We start from the raw sequence: 22,668 nt of genomic DNA on the forward strand, positions 1-22,668 counted from the left end.
TAGCATTTTCTCCTTTAACTCATCCAAAGTCCCAGTGGCGTGGTTCAAGTTTCCCTATAAACCACATGCTGGAGGTAGAGATCCCAGGAGAAGCTCTAACAAAAGGAGGGTGTTTCAGGATAATGGGAACCCCTATTTTTAAAAAATTGTTTATGTCTATTTAATCAGAATGACAGAGGTATGTGCAGTGAGAAAGTATAATTTTTTCAGTTATATATGTATTTTTTCAGATTATTTTCCATTATAGGTTATTACAAGATATTGACTACAGTTCCCCATGCTGTACAGTAAATCCTGTTGCTTATCTATTTTATATATAGTAGTTTGTATCTGTTAATCCCATACTCCTAATTTATCCCTCCTCCATCCCTTTCCCCTTTGGTAACTATAAGTTTGTCTTCTATGTCTGAGTCTGTTTCTGTTTTATATAAAGAATCATTTGTATATTATTTTAGATTCCACATATAAGTGATATCACTTATCACTTATAATATTTGTCTTTCTCTGTCTGACTTACTTCACTTAGTATGACAATCTCTAGGTCCATCCATGTTCCTACAAATGGCAATATTTCATTCTTTTTTATGGCTGAGTAATATTCCATTGGATATTTATACCACATCTTCTTAAACCATTTGTCTATTGATGGGCACTTTGGTTGTTTCCATGTCTTGGCTATTGTAAATAGTGCTGCTATGAACACTTGGGCGCGTGTATCTTTTCAAATTAGAGTTTTCACCTTTTCCAGATATATGCCCAGGAGTGGGATTGCTGGATCATATGGTGGCTCTATTATTAGTTTTTTAAGGAACCTCCATACTGTTTTCCATAGTGGCTGCACCAGTTTACATTCCCACCAACAGTGTAGGAGGGTGGGAACCCCTATTTTTTAAAAACGGTTTTATTGATATATGTAGCTTACATAGCACAACATTCATCCATTTTAAGCATACAATTTAAAGAACTTTAGTATGCTTACAGAATTGTGCAACTTTTACCACAATTTAAGAATACTTATATCACCCTGAAAAGAAACCTCATGCTCATTTACAGTCACTCCTCATTTTTACTCCACCCCTAGGTAATCACTTTCTGTCTCTATGGATTTGCCTTTTCTGGACATTTCAGTAAGAGGGATCATATATTATATGTTTGGCTTTTTTCACTGGGCAAAATGTTTTTGAGTTTCCTCCATGTTGTAGCATGTATCAGGACTTCATTCCCTTTTATTTCTGAATAATTCCATGATATGGATTTATCACATTGTGTTTATCCATTCACCAGTTAATAGACTGTATTGTTTCCTGGGACTGCTGTAACAAATTACCACAAACTAGGTGGCTTGTAACATCAGAAATGTATTCTCTCAGAGTTCTGGAGGCTAAAAGTCTGAAATCAAGCAGGGTCATGCTCTCTAAAGGCTTTAGAGGAGGATCCTTCTTTGACTCTTCTAGCTTCTGGTGGTTGCTGACAGTCCTTGGCGTCCCTTAGCTTGTAGGTGCCTCACTCCAATTTCTACTTCTATCTTCACATAGTCTTCTCCCCTGTATGTCTGTGTCTCTGAGTACAAATTGCTATCTTCTTATAAGGACACCAGTTATATTTGACTTAGGTCCCCTAATCTAGTATGACTTCACTTTAACTTGATTACATATGCAAAGACCCTATTTCCAAACAAGGTCATATTCATAGGTTCCAGGTAGACATGAATTGGAGGGGGCAGAGGGGATACTATTAAACCCAGTACATGGACATTTGGTTTGTTTCCACTTTTTGGCTATTGTGGATAATGCTGCTGCAAACATTTGTGTATAAGCCTGTGTGTGGACACATGTTTTCATTTCTAATATCTAGTAGTAGAACTGCTGGATCATAAAGTAAGTCCATATTTAACTTTTTCAGAAACTGCTAAATTGTTTTCCAAAGTGGAAACCATCCTCCCCTTTATTTATTTTTTTTTACTTAGGATCCTTGATTATCTTTTTTCTGAGCAATATCAACTTCGTGGATCCCTTAATCTTTCTGCTCACACTTCACATTTCATCTTTTATTTGGTCATGTATTCATTCATTCATCCATCCATTTAATCAATCCACAACTATTTAGGTCTATCTCTATTCAAAGTCCCCTGAAAGATACTAGGGAAAGAGATCATGAGACATTATGCTAGCTTTCCAGGAATTCATGGTATATATGGGGAGATAGATATTTACATAAATAATTAAAATATATAAAGCAGTAGAATAGAGATAAGTTCACAGGCTCTTGCAAAACTGAAATTCTGTTTGGTGTTTTGTTTGGCATTGGAGAAGGAGAATAGTGTCCACTGGAGCCCTGTGGACTGAGAGGGGAGAGCCCAAATTGGTGGTCATTACTGGAAGTAGGGTGAATGCATGGACACCAGGAGGCTAAAAACTCACAGATGTACTACTACTCTAGTATTTTTCTAAGAACTCTTTATTGTTCTAGGATTTCTCTATTTTCGTGGCATCGTGCTCGTATTTTACTCTTAGATCTCATTGAAAACATATTTTTTGACATTCTCTTAAGTCTCCTACATCAATTCTGTTCCAGTGGAAAACATTTATATGATTTTTCTATTTGGAGTTTGATTTTTCACTTCTATGAGATAATGATTTTCATTATGCTTCCAGGGGTTTTCATTGCTTGCTGATTTATATCAGCGTTAACTCATAACTGTCCATATTAACAGTTATGTTAATTTACCTATCAGCTGACTTACTACTCACACCGGGTCATTAGTTAAGCTGGCAGTAAGGACTTCCTTTAACAGAAGTTTCCATAAACAGGGTTCAGTTATTAGCTTCCTATTACTGCTGTAACAAATTGCCACAACCTTAGGGCTTAACCTTGCACAAACTTATGATCTCACAGTTTTGGACGTCAGAAGATTGAAATGGGTCTCACGAGACCTAAAGGTGTCAGCAGGGCTGTGTTCCTTCTGAAGTCTCTAGGGGAATCTGTTTCCCTAGAACATCTTCAAATCTCTCTTTGCCTGTGACCTTCTGCCTTCCTCTTCCACATTTAAAGGACCCTTGTGATTGGTTACACTAGGCCACCCAAATAATCCAGGGTATTTTAAGGTCACTTGATCAACAACTTTAATTTTGTCTGTAACCCTAATTGCCTTTGCCATGTAACATAACATATTCACAGGTTCCAGGGATTAGGACTTGACTATCTTTGGGAGGTGGAGCCATATTATTCTACCTTACCTACAGATGGCTTTAAATTTAGGTGGCCAGGCAGGTCTTCCCTGTGTAGCCATGCAGACAGGTTTCCTCTGGGTACGGCACGTAGCTCTGGGAACCTGAGAACCCGATGGGTCCTCTCTTGGGTTCAGGTTCAAGATCTGCTCCCTTTGAACAAGTACATAGCAGGTGAGCAGAGGTGACTGGCTCCCCAGAGACAGCTCTAGGATTTGGCAGGGGTTTTCTCCACCTCCTCCCACCCCCACTTCACTGCACAAAAGATGTGGGCAGGTCTGAGGGGCTTCTCCAGTCTCCCCACTGCAATACAGGGAAGGGCCACTAGAAGGAAGGTGGCCAGGCTGGGTTCACCCCTACAACGCTCTCAAATTGTCCTGTTCTTTTGGAAACTCAAGTTTCGAGGCATGTTCATGTCCATCTCTCTGATTTCTAGTGGGGGGCGGGGGGGGAGACAAAGTTTTTTTGTTTTTTGTTTTCATCTGTTGAGTCATGTCAGCTGGAGGTTGTAAGATTGCAAGGGTCGAATTTGTGTTTGGCTCAACATCTTGGCTCCATTACCCTCCCTGCTTCTCCTCACCCCTCAGCCCTGTCCTCTAGTAGGCTTAAACCAGGATGGGCCATTCAAGGAGAGATGCTGAGTGGTTCCACTTGTATGGGACAGAATGGTCAGATTCATGGAATCGGAGCGTGGAAGGTCGTTGCTAGGGGCTGGGAGGAGGGGGAAATGGGAAGTTACTAATGAGGGGGTATAAAGTTTTGGTTGAACAGGATACATAAGTTCTGGAGATCAGCTGTATGACCTTTTGCCTATAATCAACAATAGTGTATTGTACACTTAAATTTTTGTTAAGAGGGTAGATCTCATCTTAGGTGTTCTTACCACAATAAAACCAAAATTTTAAAAAAAAGTATAGTAGTGAAGTCTAGTCTTAAACATAAAAAACATTTTAAGACTATCCCCAATAAACATATTTTTAAATGGAAAAAAAAATCTTTCATCTACACCCCTTCCCCCCCCAAAAAACCCCCAAACAAACCAGGTTTAAATAGAGCTTTTAAAGAAACATATCCATTGTGTAAGGCAGATGCCTGCCCTCACCCACTGAAAATTCTAATTCAGTAGATTTGGGGTGGGGAGAGGACCTGAGAACCTATATCTCAAAAATCTTCACCTACAATTCTGATGCACAGCCACAAAAGAATCACTGACTTAAAGTTTTAGGCACACTGATATTTTGAATTTATGTTAGGAAATAAAGCCCATAAACACTTTTTTTTATTTGTCCCCTGAACAATGTAACTCTAAAATAAAGAATTCAAAGGCTGAGTACTATACTAGTAGAGGAAAAAAGCCGTACAGAGATGGAATAAAGTATGAAGAATCTATAACAGGACTAACCCGCCAACCCACAATTCTGAGAAAAGCTCATTCTTTCTCTTTCTCCCCCAAATGCAAATGTAAGTGTAGTGTGGGAGGAAGAAGAGGATTTAGGGTTGGCAGCTAAAAGCTCAGGGAAGGAGGGCCGTTTTGCAATATCCCTTCACACCTGTTCAGTACCTTCCAGTTGATAAAATGTTGTCACTGATACTGCTTCACTGATCCTCACAATGAAATGGAGAACTCAGCTGGAAAGGCGGGGGAGGGAGGGAACTGAGACTCAGAGAGAACCCCCCATTCATTGCCTAGGGTGCTACAGTGCTGAATCCATCTTCACACTTCATTCTATTTCTCCAGCTTTTCCTCTATCACATCATGGCATTTACAGTGGGACAGAGAGGACACCTGGTCCCCCGGCTTTTCCTTACTCTCTAAGACGGCTCTGCTCTCTGCAGGGCCTCCCCCTGGGGCTCGGTACCTGGGCGGCGGCCACCTCGTAGCCGTCGGGGTTCATGGACGGCAGGATGTGAATGCGCGTGCCCTCCACCAGCCGGACGATGCGCTGGTTCCTGTTGCGGAACTCCTCGCACAGAAACTCCGACAGCTGCAGCAGCAGCTCGCGGCCCAGCACCTCGTTGCCGTGCATATTCCCCACATACTTGACTTCCGGTTCCACTGCAAGTGAGAGAAACACACATAAAGAAGATGGGGAAAGCTTACGAGTGCAGTTAATTCCTAACCATGCAAAGGGACGTTTCCCCTCTTTTTCAGTAATGAATAAAAGAAAACCTCACGCTTCTGTTAGGTCTTTTCCAATAACCCCTGTGCCCCCTTTGAACAAACTGCAACTACAAAGGCTACAAAAATTCATGCCACGGATAATAATGTCTACTACTGATTAAAACCCTACTGTGTACTAAGCATTTATGTTATTGCTAATCTTCACAGAAAACCTGTAAAGTAGGCATTATTAGCCTCAGGATGAGGGTACTGGGTATGGAAGAGGTTAAGTAACTTGTCTGAGGTCACCTGGCAGATTAATAATGGAGGTCAAAGCCCAGGTGGCACTGAGGTAGCTTAATGCTTCTCAGAGACAAATCTTTTCAGGATAAGGATAGTGCTTTTCCAAGATTTGCTGGCCTAAAGTCCTCCAGGTTATAGCATAACAGTTCCTAATTGCACCAGTTGAAAATTTAATTTTCTTGGTACTCAGGTTAAAATCTCCCCTTCATATCTGAGAGTGCTGTGTCTTGAGGCACAGAGTAGGAAGGAGTCTATGTATGTCTCATTCCTTAGTCTTTTCTTTGGCTATGTTAACTGTTCAATTGAAGTTAGAACTGAGGTCATAAGAGGAGCCTCTAGAACCACCTAAAAAATCATTCTTGCCCTGTTTTAAAAGGAAGGAGAAAAGCCCTTGCCGAGTGACTTCCCTTCTACCCAGCACTCTTTATTTTTTTTAATTAATTAATTTTATTTATTTATTTTTGGCTGTGTTGGGTCTTCGTTGCTGTGCACGGGCTTTCTCTAGTTGTGGCGAGCAGGGGAAACTCTTCTTTGTGGTGAGCGGGCTTCTCATTGAGGTGGCTTCTTGTTGCGGAGCACAGGCTCTAGGCACGCAGACTTCAGTAGCTGTGGCACGCGGGCTCAGTAGTTGTGACGCACGGGCTTGGTTGCTTCGCAGCATGTGGGATCTTCCCGGACCAGGGCTCGAACCCCTGTCCCCTGCATTGGCAGGCAGATTCTTAACCACTGCGCCACTAGGGAAGCCCCCATCCAGCATTCTCTTGCCTTCATGCCTTTTCTGATTCTGTGTCTCTTCATCTTCACATTTCCATGCCCTCCTCACCAGCCATCTAGGCTCAAATGCTCCTTACTCTGTGAAGCCATCTTGGAATCTCCTTGCTGGGAGTGAACTCGCTATTAAACTTCCCTTTTATGATACCACTTTCTACTCTGAGTTTTGGCTAATTTTGCACATGTCCTATTTTCCTTACTGGACCTGGCCTTTGCAATGTATGCCATTTTTAACTTTCTTTAGGATACAATCCATTGTTATTTATCTGCTACAGCAGTCTTTCCCAAAGGAATGTCTATAACCCATAAGGACTGTGTGGTGGATTTTCTATCATGTACATTCTTTAATCTTAGTATATTTCTTTAATCTTATCATGTCTTTCTTACTTTTCCTGGTGTTAAGTTATACTTTATTTTACGAAAGGAAGGTGATAGCAGATGGCAGGTAGTATTCTTCAACATCCTTGTTCAGTAAAATAAAATTTGGAAAATCTATTTTAGTCCCCTCTGATCTCCCATATATATATATTTGTATGTGCGTGTGAAATCCATAAGTTTGGGAACCACTGCCCTGTAGAACCTACCGTAGTGCCTTGCTCTTAGGAGGTATTCAATATAAAATTCTTTTGTCTCTACTTTCCGGATATCCAGAATACAATACAACCACTTCTCCTAACAACCACTGTCATCATTTTGGTTCAAGCTCCCACAATCGCAAGACTGCATTACTACAATAAATCTCCTACTTGAAGTCCTTGCATCTGCCCAGCCATGCAAGTCTATTCTCCTGAGTCAGTGTTTGGCAAATGTTTCCTGTAAAGGACCAGATAGTAAATCCTTTGGACTTCCTGGGCTATATTGTCTTCACTGCAGCTACTCAATGCTTCCAGTGAAAGCAGACATAGATGATACAAAAACAAATGGGTGTGACTGTGTTTCAGTGAATCTTTATTTACCAAAACAGGTAGCTGGCCCTCAAGGCTCTAGTTTGCTGACTCTTGTTCTGAGTGACCTTTTAAAATTTTTAGTCAGATCATATCACTCCTCTGCTTAAAACCCTCCAACGGCTTCTCACTTCACTCAGAGCAAAAGCCAAAAGTTTTGCAGAGGCCTGTAAGGCCCCACGTGATCTCCTCCTGCCCGGTATCCCCAACAACTCTGCTCTGACCTTGCTTTCCTGTGGTTCACTGTCCCGGAGCCACAGGGGCCTCCTCACGCATGCCAAGCGTGCTCTGACTCTTGCCTCTGTGCGGTGTTTCCCTCCCCAGAACCAGTATGGCACCTCAATCACATACTCAAAAATCACCTCGAAGGAGAAGCTTTTCCTAAAAAGCAACACCCCCTCCCCTACTCAACCCACAATTGTCCACAACTCCCTATCTCTCCTTCCTGGTTTCTTTTTCTCAATAGCACTTATTTTCATCTGGTATAATATATATTTATTTAGTTACCTATTTATTGCCAGTCTTACCTCTGTAGAATTAAGGCCCTGAGGGCAGAGTCTTTGTTTTGTTCTCTGTGCTATATTCAGAGTCTACCAAAGTGTTTACATTGAGTAGATCATCAGTAATACTTGTGGAATAATTAAGGAATGAATGGATGTACCATTGATAGGGCATCAGAGAAAAGAGGGATCGGTGAGGTACAATAATATGAAAAGCTTCAAGAAAGGCACTGAACGCTAGAAAGTAGACAGGGCACCAAGAAAGGGGCATGGAGTGAGGGGCTAAGCCTACAATGTCCATTAGCACCCACAAGCTTCCACAATGAACACACGACCTGAGTAAAAGCAGGGTGTTTGCTCTGAAAGTGCATTTTCAAAGCAAGGCCCTTGTCCTCGCCTAATCACGTAGCCTTCCTTGAGCCAGCCTCCCACCCCCCTCTCCCCCCTCCCCCGAACTGGCCACTTAAGAGTTTGAAGCTGTCATGGACAGAATCCACTGGGTGTGAGGCTGCCACTGAAGGTTTTTAAGCAAGGGAGGGAGGGGATTATATCAGTATTTGGGCATCTAGCATCTGTGTCTTAAATGAAAGGTTTAGAGTGGTGGCCGTTAGGCCTTAGGAGAACGTCAGGAGCCTGGTGCAATCATTTAGGCAGGCTGTGATGGAATTTGGGCTGGGGGAAGGGTGAGGAAGTGGAGAGGAAAAGAGACTTGAGGTTGACAGTTTGAAGGAGGAACTGATGTACTTGAATGTCACAATTGCTGTAAGTAAAGCAGTAAAGTAGAAACAACTTAAATACCCATCAATAAATGAACTGCTAAATACAACCCTGCAACCATGGAATATTATGCAGCCAAAAATGATAATGTAGATCTATATTTACAGACAGGCTATTCATCAAAGACTATGAAATGAGAAAAGCAGATATGGTATGATTCCATTTTTATTAAAAAAATGATGTGTATGTAAGGGGAAGTGGCTTAAACATGCATAGAAGAAAGTCTGGACGGAGATACATCAATATGTTAACGATGGTCGTTGTGAGTGGTGGGATTACGGGTGAGGTTTTTACCTTATCTAATTTCTACTTTAATCCAAACATGGATGGCTTTTATAATAGAAACAAACTAACAACAAATAATGCAATGAATAAAATGAATACCCCAAACCTCAAACTCTCTCCAGGATCCCATACTCTGAGTACACCGTCATTCCCCAAAGAGCTATCCCTAAACTCTGGCAGAACTAGAAGGGCTAACTGTTTCTCCAGAGGCATTGGATAGGGAAAGGCAGAACAGTAACAGCAAGGAAGAAAGAAGGGTAATGGGAGGGAAGGCGGGGTGGATGGGAAGGGAGCAGGGAAGAAGACTCACCTTTTACCATTAAGGTCTTGAGCAAACAGAACCCAAAAAGGAGGAGCAGACTGGAGCCTGAACAAGGGTTGCAGCTCCCCAGAGGCAGGGCCAGTTTGTAGGCTAAGCAAGGAAATACTTAGCCCAGGCTGAGGAAGTGATGATACTTTATGGGTGGAGGGGTCCAGGGACATCCCCAGAAACCACCCCAATTACTGGATTTGTAAGGGAAGGGTCCTGCCCACACACACTTTAAGACACATGCTCAGGGCTTACAAGGCTCGTGGATTCCAGGGTAGTCGCTGAATTCCAGCACGTAGAGGTGTCTCCCCTTCACACTGCGCCCAATGCTGTAAACCCGCGTGACATGGGGGCATTCATTGTGCACCTTGTACAGCGTCCGCACGAGGTCATCATAGCGGTGGTGGCGAAAGGTCACCGGGGCAACCAACTTGAAGAGAAGGAGCTGGAGGAAAATTGAGACCAGGTCTGACATCTTGCTGGGCTTTTTCAGAGACCCACTAAAATGGGCCCCGCTTCTCCCAGTAACCAGTCAAAATCCAAGGGCCAAGAACCAGCTTTTCCTAGTTTCCCGCCAGTAAACGCCAGTGTGACAGTGCCTGTGAAGAAAGTTCAGAACTGTCCCTCCAAAGCCAGAAGTTATTTATGTAGCTCTGGAATAGGCACTCATCTCCCCTCCCCCATTTCTCTGCCTCTCCTAATCCATGAAAACCTTTTGAAAGGTTTTTGCACTTCTTCAGATTGGGTAGTTTCACTGATTCTGGTTTACTGATTAACTGGACTGTAAACAGGCTTCAATAAATAGCTGCTTATAACCCTTTGATTCCCGGAGAATTTTGAGAAGCTTGGCCTGTCCTTGTTCCCTATATTACAATATAGGAAAGGGTATTAAAATAGAACACTCTGTCCTTTTGATCCATTCTATATCCTATCTTTCCGAAGCACAGCTCTGTCTTGGCCCCTTTCTCCTCAAAAATCTTCAACAGATACCATTGAGAAAATGAAAAGGTGAGCCCCAGGTTGGGCGAAGACAGTTGCCAATCATGTATCTGACAATATATCCAGAATAAATCAAGAACTCTTACAACCCAGTAATAAAACAAACAACCCAATTTAAAAGTGGGGAAAAGATTTGAATAGACATTTTATTCAACTAAAGTAGATATATGAATGACTAATGAGCACATTAAAGATGTTCAACACTGTTGGTCATTAAGGAAATGCAACTTAAAACCACAATGAGGGCTTCCCTGGTGGCACAGTGGTTGAGAGTCCACCTGCCGATGCAGGGGACACGGGTTTGTGCCCCGGTCCGGGAAGATCTCATATGCCATGGAGCGGCTGGGCCCGTGAGCCATGGCCGCTGAGCCTGTGCATCCAGAGCCTGTGCTCCACAACGGGAGGGGCCACAACAGTGAGAGGCCCACGTACCACAAAAACAAAAAAACAAAAAACCAAAAAAACACAATGAGATATCACATTACATCCACTAGAATGACTATAATCAAAAAGACACAATAACAAGTGTTGTCAAGAATAGGGAGAAACTAGAAACCTCATATATTGCCGATGGGAATATAAATGGTGCAGCCACTTTGGAAAACAGTTTTTCAGTTTCTTAGAAGTTTAAATATATATTTACTATACAATCCAGCAATTTCCTAGGTATCTACCCAAGAGAAATGAAAACACATATCCACACAAAAACTAGTATGTAAATGTTCATAGCAGTATTATCCACAATAGAAAAGTAGAAACAATCTAAATATCCATTAACTAATGAATGGATAAACAAAATATGGCATATCCATGCAATGGAATATCATTTGACAATGAAAAGGAGTGAAGTACTGATACACTGTACAAGATGGATGAACCTTAAAAATATTATGCTCAGTGAAAGAAGACACAAAAGATCACATATTATATGATCCAATTCATAGGAGATGTTTAGAAAACACAAACATATAGAGACAGAAAGTAAACTAGAGGTTGGCTAGGGCTAGGAGTGAAAATGTAAACGGGAAGTAGATGAATTTTATGGTATACAAATTATATGTCAGTAAAGGTGCTTTTAAAAAATAAATAAAAATAATTAAGTACAGTCACCCAAAAGTTAACTATGAATTTACCATACAACACAACAATTCCACTCCTGGGTACCTACCCAAGAGAACAAAGACTTGTACACAAGAATATTCATAGTGGCATTATCTGTAGTAGCCAAAAAGTAGAAACTACCCAAGTGTCCACCAACTGATGGATAAATAAAATGTGGTATATCCATATAATTGAACATTATTCAGCAATAAAAAGGAATAAAATACTAATACATGCTACAACATGGATGGACTTCAAAAACACCATGCTCACTGAAAGGAGCCAACACAGAAAACCCTCTTATTGTATGATTCCAATTATATGAAATGTCCTGCAAAAGTAAACTTACAGAGACAAAGTAAAATAGTGACTTACTAGGGCTGGGAGTGGGAAAGGAGATTCACTGTAAATGGGCATGAGGGATCTTGTTGGAGTGATGAGAATGTTCTAAAACTGGGTGATGGTTGCATAACTTGGTAAATTTACTAGAAATCATTGAGTTGCACACTTAAAATGGATGAATTTTATGGTATGTAAATTATACTCCAATAAAGTTTCTTTTTTTTAAACAAAGTTTCAGTGGAATTTCATGCGCTAGAGTGTAAAATCCAAATGCTCCTGCCTGGTTTTCAAGTCACTCCTACCAGGTCCAGTTGTGACCTCACTCCAGTGCAGCCCCACTGCAGTGCCTACTGTCTTCTGAGCATGCCCTCATCACCTGCTTTCCTGCTTTTGCTTATGTTCTTTCCCCAGGTAGCTTAACTCAGCTCCAAACCCTGGGTCTTCCTCATGTCCCCTTGCAATTGCTGTTACCATCAGTCTTTGTATCTCCAATCTTATGACTTTGCCTGTTATGCACTTATCCACTGTGCTAGGTTTTAGGTGTTAGGATAGGGGGCAGCCCTGCTGATGCATTGTTCCTGCCCCCCAGGATGATCGTCAGCCTCTAGCACACAGCCTGGCACGGGTGCACATTTGTTGAATGAATGAATAGACCCATTATTGACCTTTCCTCTTGCATCCTCCTGCGCTTCAGCAAACTTTTCCAAGGAAATCCTATGCTTTTGTCACCTGTCAGTAAAGACAGCTATCAACTCTTGGTTATCTTGGGTGAATGAACTATAGCCAGACCAGTCTGGCCCACAGATGGTCTAGAGAGTTGGCCCAAGATCAGTACCAAATCAGCAGTACCACAGAGTAAAAACCACAGGATTTTGCACCCACTGCTAAAATCCCATAATTTTCTGATGAGATCCTGACACCCCAGGTGGTGAGGGCAGGCATCAAGAGAGAAAGCTGAAAGGACATCACTAATGCTGTTACACATTAAGTCCTTGATCTAGGACTGATGAAATAAAATTTATATTTTAAGGCAGGACAAGAAAAAATTAAACAAAATTTTCTCTGTGTGTTTGTTTGGACCTCCTCTCTCCCTCCCTCATGTGCAGTGTGCATCCACATTACACATTAACCAGAGCTCCTCAAAGATGGGCCTGCTCTACAGTAAAGATCATTTTTTTTCCTAGCAATGTAACTTCTTAAAAGAATATTGTTCTTTCCCAGCTCTGTAGGGGGTCGTGGTGACGTGTTGCTCGCTTTGTACGTGCTTACGTGGACCATGTATCCTTGGTGAACTTTATGTAAAATATCAATATGTCATTTTGATGTACAATCCTTTGTCTTGAAAACGTATGTGACTGTGCCTTAGGCTCCTAACAGGTGGAACGGTTCTCAGAGCTTTCTAAGAATATGCTTCCCAGAATGGGCATCATCAGAAAATCTACAAACAACAAATGCTGGAGAGGGTGTGGAGAAAAGGGAACCCTCCTGCACTGTTGGTGGAAATGTAAATTGATACAGCCACTATGGAAAACAGTATGGAGACTCCTTAAAAAACTAAAAATAGCACTACCTTACGACCCGGCGATCCCACTCCTGGGCATATACCCTGAGAAAACCATAATTCAAAAAGACACATGCGGCGCATGCTCCGCCCACCCCGGAGCCTCGCCCTCTGCCACGATGAGCAAATGAGCACCAGAGAGGGCGTGAAATTTAAATTCCACTCAGGGGAGAAAGTGTTGTGCTTCGAGCCTGACCCCACCAAGGCACGAGTGCTGGACGATGCCAAGATTGTCGATGTTATTGTTGGTAAAGACGAAAAAGGCAGAAAGATTCCAGAATATCTGATCCATTTGAATAGTTGGAACAGAAGCTGGGATAGATGGGCAGCTGAAGATCATGTCCTTCATGACACCGATGAAAATTGGAGATTACAGCGTAAACTGGCAAGAAAAGCTGTAGCTCCCCCGAGAAGCACAGGAAGAAAGAGGAAGCGCTGCAGGCTGCCAGGTGTGGACACTGTCTTAAAAAGCCTCCTTGCTGAAGAAAAAGATGAAAATGTTGAAAACTTAATAAGCAGTTCCTCTGATGACAGTAGTGAAGAAAAGGATGAAGAAATAAGTGAAGAAAGTGATATTGAAGAGAAGACTGAAGTGATGGAAGAACCAGAGCTGCACGCAAAAGAGGAAATGGAAGAAAGAGCAATAGCTGTAGAAATCCCTGAAGTTCTGAAGAAGCCTGAGGACGATTGTTACTGTATCAACAGGAGGAAACGGTTAGTGAAACTTTCATGCCAGACCAACATCATAACTATTTTGGAATCGTACGTGAAGCATTTTGCTATCAATACAGCCTTTTCAGCCAGTGAGAGACCTCATCACCATCAGGCTGTGCCACACGCCAACATGAGTGCGCATTATATCCCAGCAGAAAAGAACGTTGACCTTTGTAAGGAGATGGTGGATGGATTAAGAATAACCTTTGATTACGCTCTCCCATTGGTTTGGCTCTATCCATATGAACAAGTTCAGTATAAAAAGGTGACCTCGTCCAAATTTTTTCTTCCGATTAAGGGAAGTACCACAAATGCTAATCGAAACCCGGAGAATCTCTCTCCAAGCCCACCTTTGTTGAATCCATCCACGCCACAGCCCACAGAGAGTCAGCCAACCACAGGCGAGCCAGCCGCCCCCAAAAGGTGCAAAGCCGAGCTGGAAGCCTTGCAGTCTCTGAGGAGGTCCACACGCCACTCTGCCAATTGCGACAGACTGTCTGAGAGCAGCAGCTCGCCTCAGCCCAAGTGCCGGCAGCTGGACACGTCTGCCAGCACGTCCAAGCTGTTACTGCACCTGGAAAAGAAGACACCTGTTCATAGCAGATCATCCTCACCTGTTCCTCTGACCCCTAGCAAGGAAGGAAGTGTGGTGTTTGCTGGCTTTGAAGGCAGAAGAACTAATGAAATAAATGAGGTCCTCTCCTGGAAACTTGTACCTGACAGTTACCCCCCAGGTGACCAGCCACCTCCACTCTCTTACATTTATGGGGCGCAACACTTCCTGCAATTGTTCATGAAACTTCCAGAAATCCTTGGAAAGATGTCCTTTTCTGAGAAGAATCTGAAGGCTTTACTGAAGCACTTTGATCTCTTTCTGAGGTTTTTAGCAGAATACCATGATGACTTTTTCCCAGAGTCTGCCTATGTTGCTGCCTGTGAGGTGCACTACAGCACGAAGAACCCCAGGGTGATTTATTAAGGTTTTGATGGTTCTGGAAGAACAGCTTCTCTATCTAGCTTTGCGCTCTCAGTCCCCAGTAAAGAACTAGGGAGTTGGTGGGCCTTCCTTACAGGCAGAGCAAATGCGATACACCCCTTGGGGGGCTGTGGCGGGCCCATTTGTTTGAGCTGCTCCGTAATTATTTCTATTAAGGATTACTTCCTAGGTGCCTGAACAGCCTCCAACATGTGACCCGTGCCATGGTACCTGTCATCTGTGACGGCAGGAAAAGAGCAGCTGTGTTCACAGTGAAATGTTCACGAAAGTGTGTGTAGGTTGGGCTGTTTCAGTAGACGGAGTTACTTGTTAGCAATAACCACATTTTTTAAGTTATTTGTTAGCATTAAACAAAATCGTTTTGCAAGCCATTTTCATTCTTGTGATGAGGCTGAGCAACAAAACATTAGTTTTGCTTGAAAACCAAAGAGTAGTCCCAGAATATTTCAGAGGGAGTTGATATTGATCGCAAAAGAAAATTTGCAGCTATATATTTGCCTGTTACAGTTCCTTTTCTATAAAACCTTATTTTTGGTGATCTAGATAAAGCATTGCCTGAATGTTTGAGATTTTATAGCTACACTTGGTTGTGTGATGTTATAGTTCCCTTTCTGTAAGATGTTATTTTTGGTGATCTCAAATAAATCATTGCCTATCTTGTTGGAAAGAACCAAGAGAGAGTTTTCAAAAAAAAAAGACACATGCACCCCAATTGTCATTGCAGCACTATTTGCGATAGCCAGGTCATGGAAGCAAACTAAGTGTCCATCGACAGACAAATGGATAGAGATGTGGTACATATATACAATGGAATATTACTCAGCCATGAAAAGGAACGAAATTGGGTCCTTTGTAGAGACGTGGATGGACCTAGAGATTGTCATACAGAGTGAAGTAAGTCAGAAAGAGAAAAACAAATATTGTATATTGACGCATACATGTGGAATATAGAAAAATGGTACAGATGAACCAGTTTGCAAGGCAGAAATAGAGACACAGATGTAGAAAACAAACGTATGGACACCAAGGGGGGAAGGGGTGGGTGGTGGGATGAACTGAGAGATTGGGATTGACATATATACACTAATATGTATAAAATAGATAACTAATAAGAACCTGCTGTATAAAAAATAAATAAATAAAATAAAATTCAAAAATTCAAAAAAAAAAAAAAGAATATGCTTCCCGGGTTACAATCTTCAGTTTGGCTTGAATAAGATTCCCCCTTTTTCCCCTTTTAACTTGATAATTAATTGAATTTTTGTCAACAGGACAATATCTACTGTCATTATTGAAGGCTTGGCTTAGTGGTCCTTAGATAGTCCCAAACTGTTCCTCTGCAGAAGAATTCCCATTTCTCTGGTAAATGTGTCTTTAGTTCTTATGGTGACCTCACTCATGCTAAACAGATGACACCATTCTCTAGGAGAGGGATGTACCCTCCCTGCTTGTATGAACTTCGGGTTGTAAACAGGGAATGCCCTCTGTACATCAGGGCTGAGATTGACACTCCTTCCCTGGAATTTCACATAGAGTACCAGAGCATATGCCCTGAAGCCAGAGGGCATACAATGTCTCTCAAAGCAACCAGAAGTAGAAGGAACTTGAGTGTCAGGGGGATATAATATTAAAAAAAATTTTTTTTTATAGCTTCATTGAGATGTAACTTACATATAACACTGGTACTTTTTTTTTTTTTTTTTGGCAGTACGTGGGCCTCTCACTGCTGTGACCTCTCCCATTACAGAGCACAGGCTCAGGATGCGCAGGCTCAGCGGCCATGGCTCACGGGCCCAGCCGCTCCACGGCATGTGGGACCTTCCCAGACCAGGGCACGAACCCGTGTCCCCTGCATTGGCAGGTGGACTCTCAAACACTGCGCCACCAGGGAAGCCCTATGCTGGATACATTTTAAAATGAAGGAAGTAATGTATGAACTGAGATCTGAGATCTAAATGAATAGATGTTAACCAGGTTAAAAACGGTAGAGGAGTGTGTGTTTGGTGAGAGTTTTAAGAGGGGTGAAGCTTATTGGTCCCTCCTTATAACGCTGACCCTGTAGGAGTCTGCTGGGGTCTGTTCTTGAATTTCTTCTCTTTATCAGCACTTAATTCCAGATGATCTCATTGACAAATCCCACTATAAGCTGATGACCCTCAAATTTATATTTCTTGCTTCTACTTCTCTGAACTCCAAAACTGTACTTCCAGCTACATACCTCATACCTCCATGAGGATTTCTAATAGGTACCCATTCCTAAGGCCCCTAACCCCCCCTCCAGTCCCTGGAGCCAGACAGAGCCTTACAGATACAAACTGTGTCCACAAGTGACACCAATTGGTGATGGGTCAATTGGATGAGGAGAAACCAACCATGTCCCCAGCACTCGCTTTTCACCTTCCCCTATTTAATATTTCCTCAAAGCACTTTTTACCATCTGACAAATTGTATTTAATTGTCTGTTTATTGTCTTCTCTCCCTATAAGGATATAAGCACCTTGTGGGTAGAGAATTGATCTCTTTTATTTTCTGATGTGTCTCTAGCAATTAGACTGGGGCCTGGCAAGTAGTAAGTTCCACTAAATATTTGTGGAGTCAGTGAATGATTGAATGATTAAATGCTTTTACCTACATAATCCCATTTGAACCTCACCTCAATCTTTCTTGAGACCATTATATTCCACTTACATATATGAAGATCCCTAAAATTTAAATGATTTTCCCAGCTCATATAAAGTATAGTTAGAAAATCTGGAGATTAAATTAGCCTTCTGACTCCAAAGCTTGGTGCTTTCGATAACACCAAATGCCTCCACCACGTGGGCCTGGTTACATCACAAAAACTGCCTCTAATCTGGCTTCCAGTTCTTAAGAGTAACTGAAAAATCCTTCTTTTAAAAAATAACTTTAGGGCTTCCCTGGTGGCGCAGTGGTTGAGAGTCTGCCTGCCGATGCAGGGGACGCGGGTTCGTGCCCCGGTCTGGGAAGATCCCACATGGCGTGGAGCGGCTGGGCCCGTGAGCTATGGCTGCTGAGCCTGCGTGTCCAGAGCCTGTGCTCCGCAACGGGAGAGGCCACAACAGTGAGAGGCCCACGTACTGCAAAAAAATAAAATAAAATAAAATAAAATAAAAAATAACTTTATATGCTTATGTAAAAATGAGTATGTTTGTTATGAAAACATAGAAAAGTATGAGGATAAAAATAAGATACTACGCCCATACCCCCTCAGCTAGGACACTGTAATCAACTGGTGACAATCAATCTTATTGTGATGACTCTTAAAATCTGTTCTTTCCCTTTTCAGTTTCCCCAAACTGGCAAATGTTACCATGATTGATCCAATTTCTTGGACCAAAACCTAGGATTCATCCATAATCCCTCTCTTTATCTCACTCCCCATATCATCAAGTTATATAGACTGCTTTGAAAGTATGTCTGGAAACCGACTATTTCTCTCACCTTGACCACTGTCATCTTAGTCCAGGTGACCATATCTTACTTGCTTGAATGGTGACAGTAGCCCCATCATAGATTTCTTGTTTGCACAATGACAAAAGCCTCCTCAAATGTTCTCCATTTCCACTTTTTTTTGCCCTACTAGTTTTATTCCCTACACAGTTGCCAGAGTGTTTTAAAAACATAAACTTAATTACTTTCTGACTCAAAACATTTCAGTGATTTCCCATACTTAAAATAAAAAATTCTTACAATAGCAAAAAGGGCCACTAAGCAACGGTCACAAAATCCTTTTAATTTCTTAAACATACCAAGCTTACATCTACCCCAGGGCCTTCATACTTACTATTTTTTCTGCCTGGAACCTTCTTATCTTAAATGTTTGCATGCTCTTATCTTAAGTGTTTTCCCTTTACATCACTTAAGTCCACACTCAAATACCACCAGCTTAGAGTGGCTAGCCCTGACCTTCCCACCTAAATTAGTCCCTGGCTGCCACCCCTTACCATTCTCTATTTCTTTACTTGATTATTCTTCATAATACTTATCATTATCTAAAGGCAAACTATATAATTATTTGTTCCTTTTTTGGGGGGTTGTATTTACCACTAAAATGTAAGTTATATGAAGGCAAGGATTACTGTCTTGCTTTTTTTTTTTTTTTTGGTCTTTTTCTTTTTTTTTTCTTCTCACTACTTTGTCCTCAACGCTTAACATAATGTTTAACACATACTAGGTGCTCACTAAATATTTGTAAAAGAATGAATTTGCAGATAGAGGGATAGATAATTTTACAAAAAAGGATCATAGTCTTTATGCTTTTAAAAATAAAAATTACTACATTGAACATATATTTAACAGAAGAAAGAGAAGCTGAAATAAAGCTGAAGGAATCACTTACCTTTGGAAAAATGTTTCTTCACAAGACGAAATACTAGTTGTCAACTAATGGCTCTAAAGAAAAAAAAACCCAGAAATCATTAAGGGATGGTGATTATGTTGCTATGTTTTTTCAACAACATTTGTAGAGAAGGAAAAAGAGTGTAACAAAAGCAATTTAAACTTAAATGAAATTTATATTTTCAAGATTATTAGGTTGATACCTTTTCAAAGTGCCTTTATCTGCCCTTTGCAGTAAGTTTCATTTACTCATCAAAACCCGCCACAAAATCAAAGCTGTCAGTGTCTCTTATAAAAAGCCATGTGCTCCTGATGCTCCAAGGCTGTGCTGAGCTCTTTGTAATGCTCTTCTTTTTTTCTTTTCTTTTTCTTCCTGAACTCTTCCTTTTGCCACCTCCCTGCTATTCTGCCTTCCTGAATGGCTTTCTCTATATTCTCTGATTTTCATCAGTGTTCCCTTCCTGCAACACCCTATAAGCTTCAGGACTAGATAGAAAATGCCAAATGATTGGAGCTTGACCTCTTTCTTACATAAATGGACCTTGGAAGCAATAGGTTCAAGACCAGTGTTGTGCTCATCAAATGGCCCAGGCTCCTTATAGCTTGTTGCTCTACCTATCTCAACACACACTTAACTTATTGTCCAGACAGATGTTCCAGCCCCACTGTCACATTCACAATCCAGCCACCAGGAAGGAGCACACCTTCTTCCTTCAAAAGCAAACTTCCCACCCTCACACCCTGCTGGTAAGAATGGATAAATGAAATGTGCTAGATACATATTCAGCAATAAAAAGAAATGAAGTACTGATCCATGCTGAGACATGGATGAACTTTGAAAACATTATGCTAAATGAGAGAAACCAGTCACAAAAACCCCACATATTGTATGATTCCATTTACATAGGGTGTGTGCATTATATCTCAATAAAGTTGCTTAAAAAATAAAAACAAAAGCAAACTTTCCACAGTTTTACACATGACTCCCACTTACATCTCATAGGCTAGAAAACAGTCACATGGTCATGCCCACATGCAGGGAAGCTAACAAATGCAGTCTTTATCCCAGCCAGCCAGCCATGTGCTCAGCTAAAAAACCAGAGGTCCTGGTATAGCACAGGGAACTATATTCAACGTGCTGTAATAAGCTATAATGGAAAAGAATCTGAAAAAGAATATATTATATATATATACAATATATATATAATATATATATATAACTGAATCATTTTGCTGAACACCAGAAACTAACACAACATTGTAAATTAACTCTACTTCAATTTTTAAAAATCAGAGGTTCTCTTACAGTAAAAAGAGAGGACAGATATTACAGAACACTGACCATCTCTGACCCACCCTTTGTCAGACCTTGTACCTTGTCCATCTACCTGCAGAGGATCACTGCATGTACTTCTCAGGAACATGACACTTAATTTTAGGTAAACTGATCTCTTTCCCAGAGTCTGTGCAGGGATGTGTTGGCTCTGTTCTCATATATTTTAGGTCAAAATTCTCTTCATTTGGCAGCCATTCTTCATAGTTTTGTTTTATAACTTTTGCCTTGTTAATTGAAGGTGGAAGTTTCTTTTTTACTTTTGCTCCTTTATTTTGCTTTCAGTTGGTTTCAGGACTTGGAAGTGAATTCAAAATGCCCCTTCCCTGCTATCTTTAACTGGAATTTGCCAGAAGAAATATTCTTGAATATGCATGCCCCTAAATGCAACCCTTCCGGGGTTTCTTCTATTTTTGGATCTAGCAGGACCCCCAGGGTTGGATGTTCACGGTTCTCTATAAACAAGCTGCTCCTCCCGACCAGATAACTTCCCTCAGAACTTCGCCCCCCAACACACATTATCTGCTCCAGTCACGTCTCACTTGTCAATAACAGTTTTGTATAATCTGTAGAGTGCTGTGCACATGTCAGTTGTATTTATGTCCCGTATTGCCTTGACTAGGATGCCTTCCCTCTTTGCCCCTTCCTCAGGGCCCTCAGGCGCAACCCGTTAAATCTAAATGCCGCCTGTTTGCCCCCAGAGCAGCTCTTCCTGGGATACGGCACCACCTGTTGCCCAAGCTGAAAACATGGGAGCTGGTCGAAATTCTCCCTTCTCATTCACCCCCCGCGTTTACTCACCCTCAAAGCCCTGTCACTTCTTTGCTGCCAATCCTCACCACGCTTCCTGCTTCTCCCCTGCACAGCCACTGCTTGGTTCTGCACTCCTTCACCCCTGCCTGGACCGGCCCTGCTGCCTGGAACTCACCCACGCCAGCTGCACACCTCGTGCTCTTCCTTCAACGCAACCACGTCGCGTCTCCCGCTCGCCCCTCCCTTCTACCCTTCAGACCCTTTGTTGGTTTTCCATTCTCCTCAGTTACTTCCAAACATCTGACCCGGAAACAAGGCCCTCCAGCACCTGGCGACCATTGTCTTTCTCACCTCTCTTCCCTAACACCCTTCCTTCCTGCTGGCTTTGCCAAACAATGAGCAGTCTTTCAAAAGACTGCATTTTTTTCCCCTCCAATTTTAAAAACTTATGGTAAAATACACCAGCATAAAAGAGTGTTTAAACAACTCCTCTTCCTCCATTTGGAAGCTAGCTGACTCCTATTTGTGTTTCAAAACCAAGTGCAGGCATCATTTTCTATAAAACTTTTCTATCACTTACCTCTGGTCTGACTTCTGTGGTACCTTTCTCGTGTTTCCTTAGAAAACTCTGTGCGTACTTCTCTACAAACATAGCATTATGCTGTCACTTTTGGTCTATTTGTTTGTCTTCCATGATTAAAGCATAAGGCCCTTAAGACCAGGGACAATATCTTCTTTCTGGATTCCCAGTCCTTGACCTATAGTTGGTATACAACAGGGATTAAACAAATTCTGAAGAGCAATAACAAAAAATGAACTATCTCCTCTCTATTCACATTTTGTTGACCTTATAAAAGGGCAGGAAATGACTCACTGGAATTCCAGAAATCCAGGCTCTTCCACATGCTCCCACTAACCCTGCTTCCAACAGGGCAATTGTTGGTTTAGTGACACGTTGATTCAGATTGCCCTCTAGCTGATGGAAAATGTGCATGGCATGGACTCTGAATCCGTTCTGTATACCAGTGTTGCCTAATTTGTCAATAGCCTGTACCTGTGTAATCCTTACTGGGAGTAAAGAAGTTCTTTCTGAGTTTGAAAAAACTAATGTAATGTGTGTTTACTGATACGACATCATGTGAGGTATGAGGGTATCAGGGTATTAAGTTAACTGGAAAAGAGGAGCCTGAATCCAAGTGATCTGGTCATCTGCGATGAAGGGACCAACATACATCAGACTTTGAGCAGCCTGTTAACTGGACCAGTAACAGTCTATGGGTCCAAATGTAGT

General features: G+C 41.7%; 2 protein-coding genes across 3 annotated transcripts in view; one reads left to right on the top strand and one right to left on the bottom strand.

Moving 5' to 3' along the window:
• CPN1 (carboxypeptidase N subunit 1) overlaps positions 1-14,375 on the bottom strand; it is a 34,475-nt gene extending 20,100 nt beyond the window's left edge. The window contains exons 1-3 of one of the 2 annotated variants that reach the window (XM_082631640.1): positions 14,286-14,375; positions 9,474-9,663; positions 5,087-5,283 (exon numbers count right to left, since the gene is read on the bottom strand). In XM_082631640.1, coding sequence (XP_082487766.1) covers positions 5,087-5,283; positions 9,474-9,663; positions 14,286-14,300 — 402 coding nt within the window. In that variant the 5' untranslated portion in view covers positions 14,301-14,375. Of the gene's footprint in view, positions 1-5,086; positions 5,284-9,473; positions 10,205-14,285 lie in introns of those variants that run through there. The other variant, XM_082631639.1, reaches the window with a different exon arrangement.
• On the top strand, positions 12,476-15,374 carry LOC309809983 (MSL complex subunit 3-like). Its single transcript, XM_082631612.1, has one exon. The coding sequence runs from the start codon at positions 13,295-13,297 to the stop codon at positions 14,912-14,914; it is 1,620 nt and encodes a 539-aa protein (XP_082487738.1). The 5' UTR covers positions 12,476-13,294; the 3' UTR covers positions 14,915-15,374.
• The last annotated feature ends 7,294 nt before the right edge of the window (positions 15,375-22,668 follow it).

Source organism: Mesoplodon mirus, assembly GCF_964341445.2.
Source record: "Mesoplodon mirus genome assembly, chromosome: 2".
NCBI lineage: Eukaryota > Metazoa > Chordata > Mammalia > Artiodactyla > Ziphiidae > Mesoplodon > Mesoplodon mirus.

Bases quoted from the DNA above. Each gene is read 5' to 3' on its own strand.
- LOC309809983 (XM_082631612.1), top strand. From the start codon at position 13,295: ATGCGGCGCATGCTCCGCCCACCCCGGAGCCTCGCCCTCTGCCACGAT.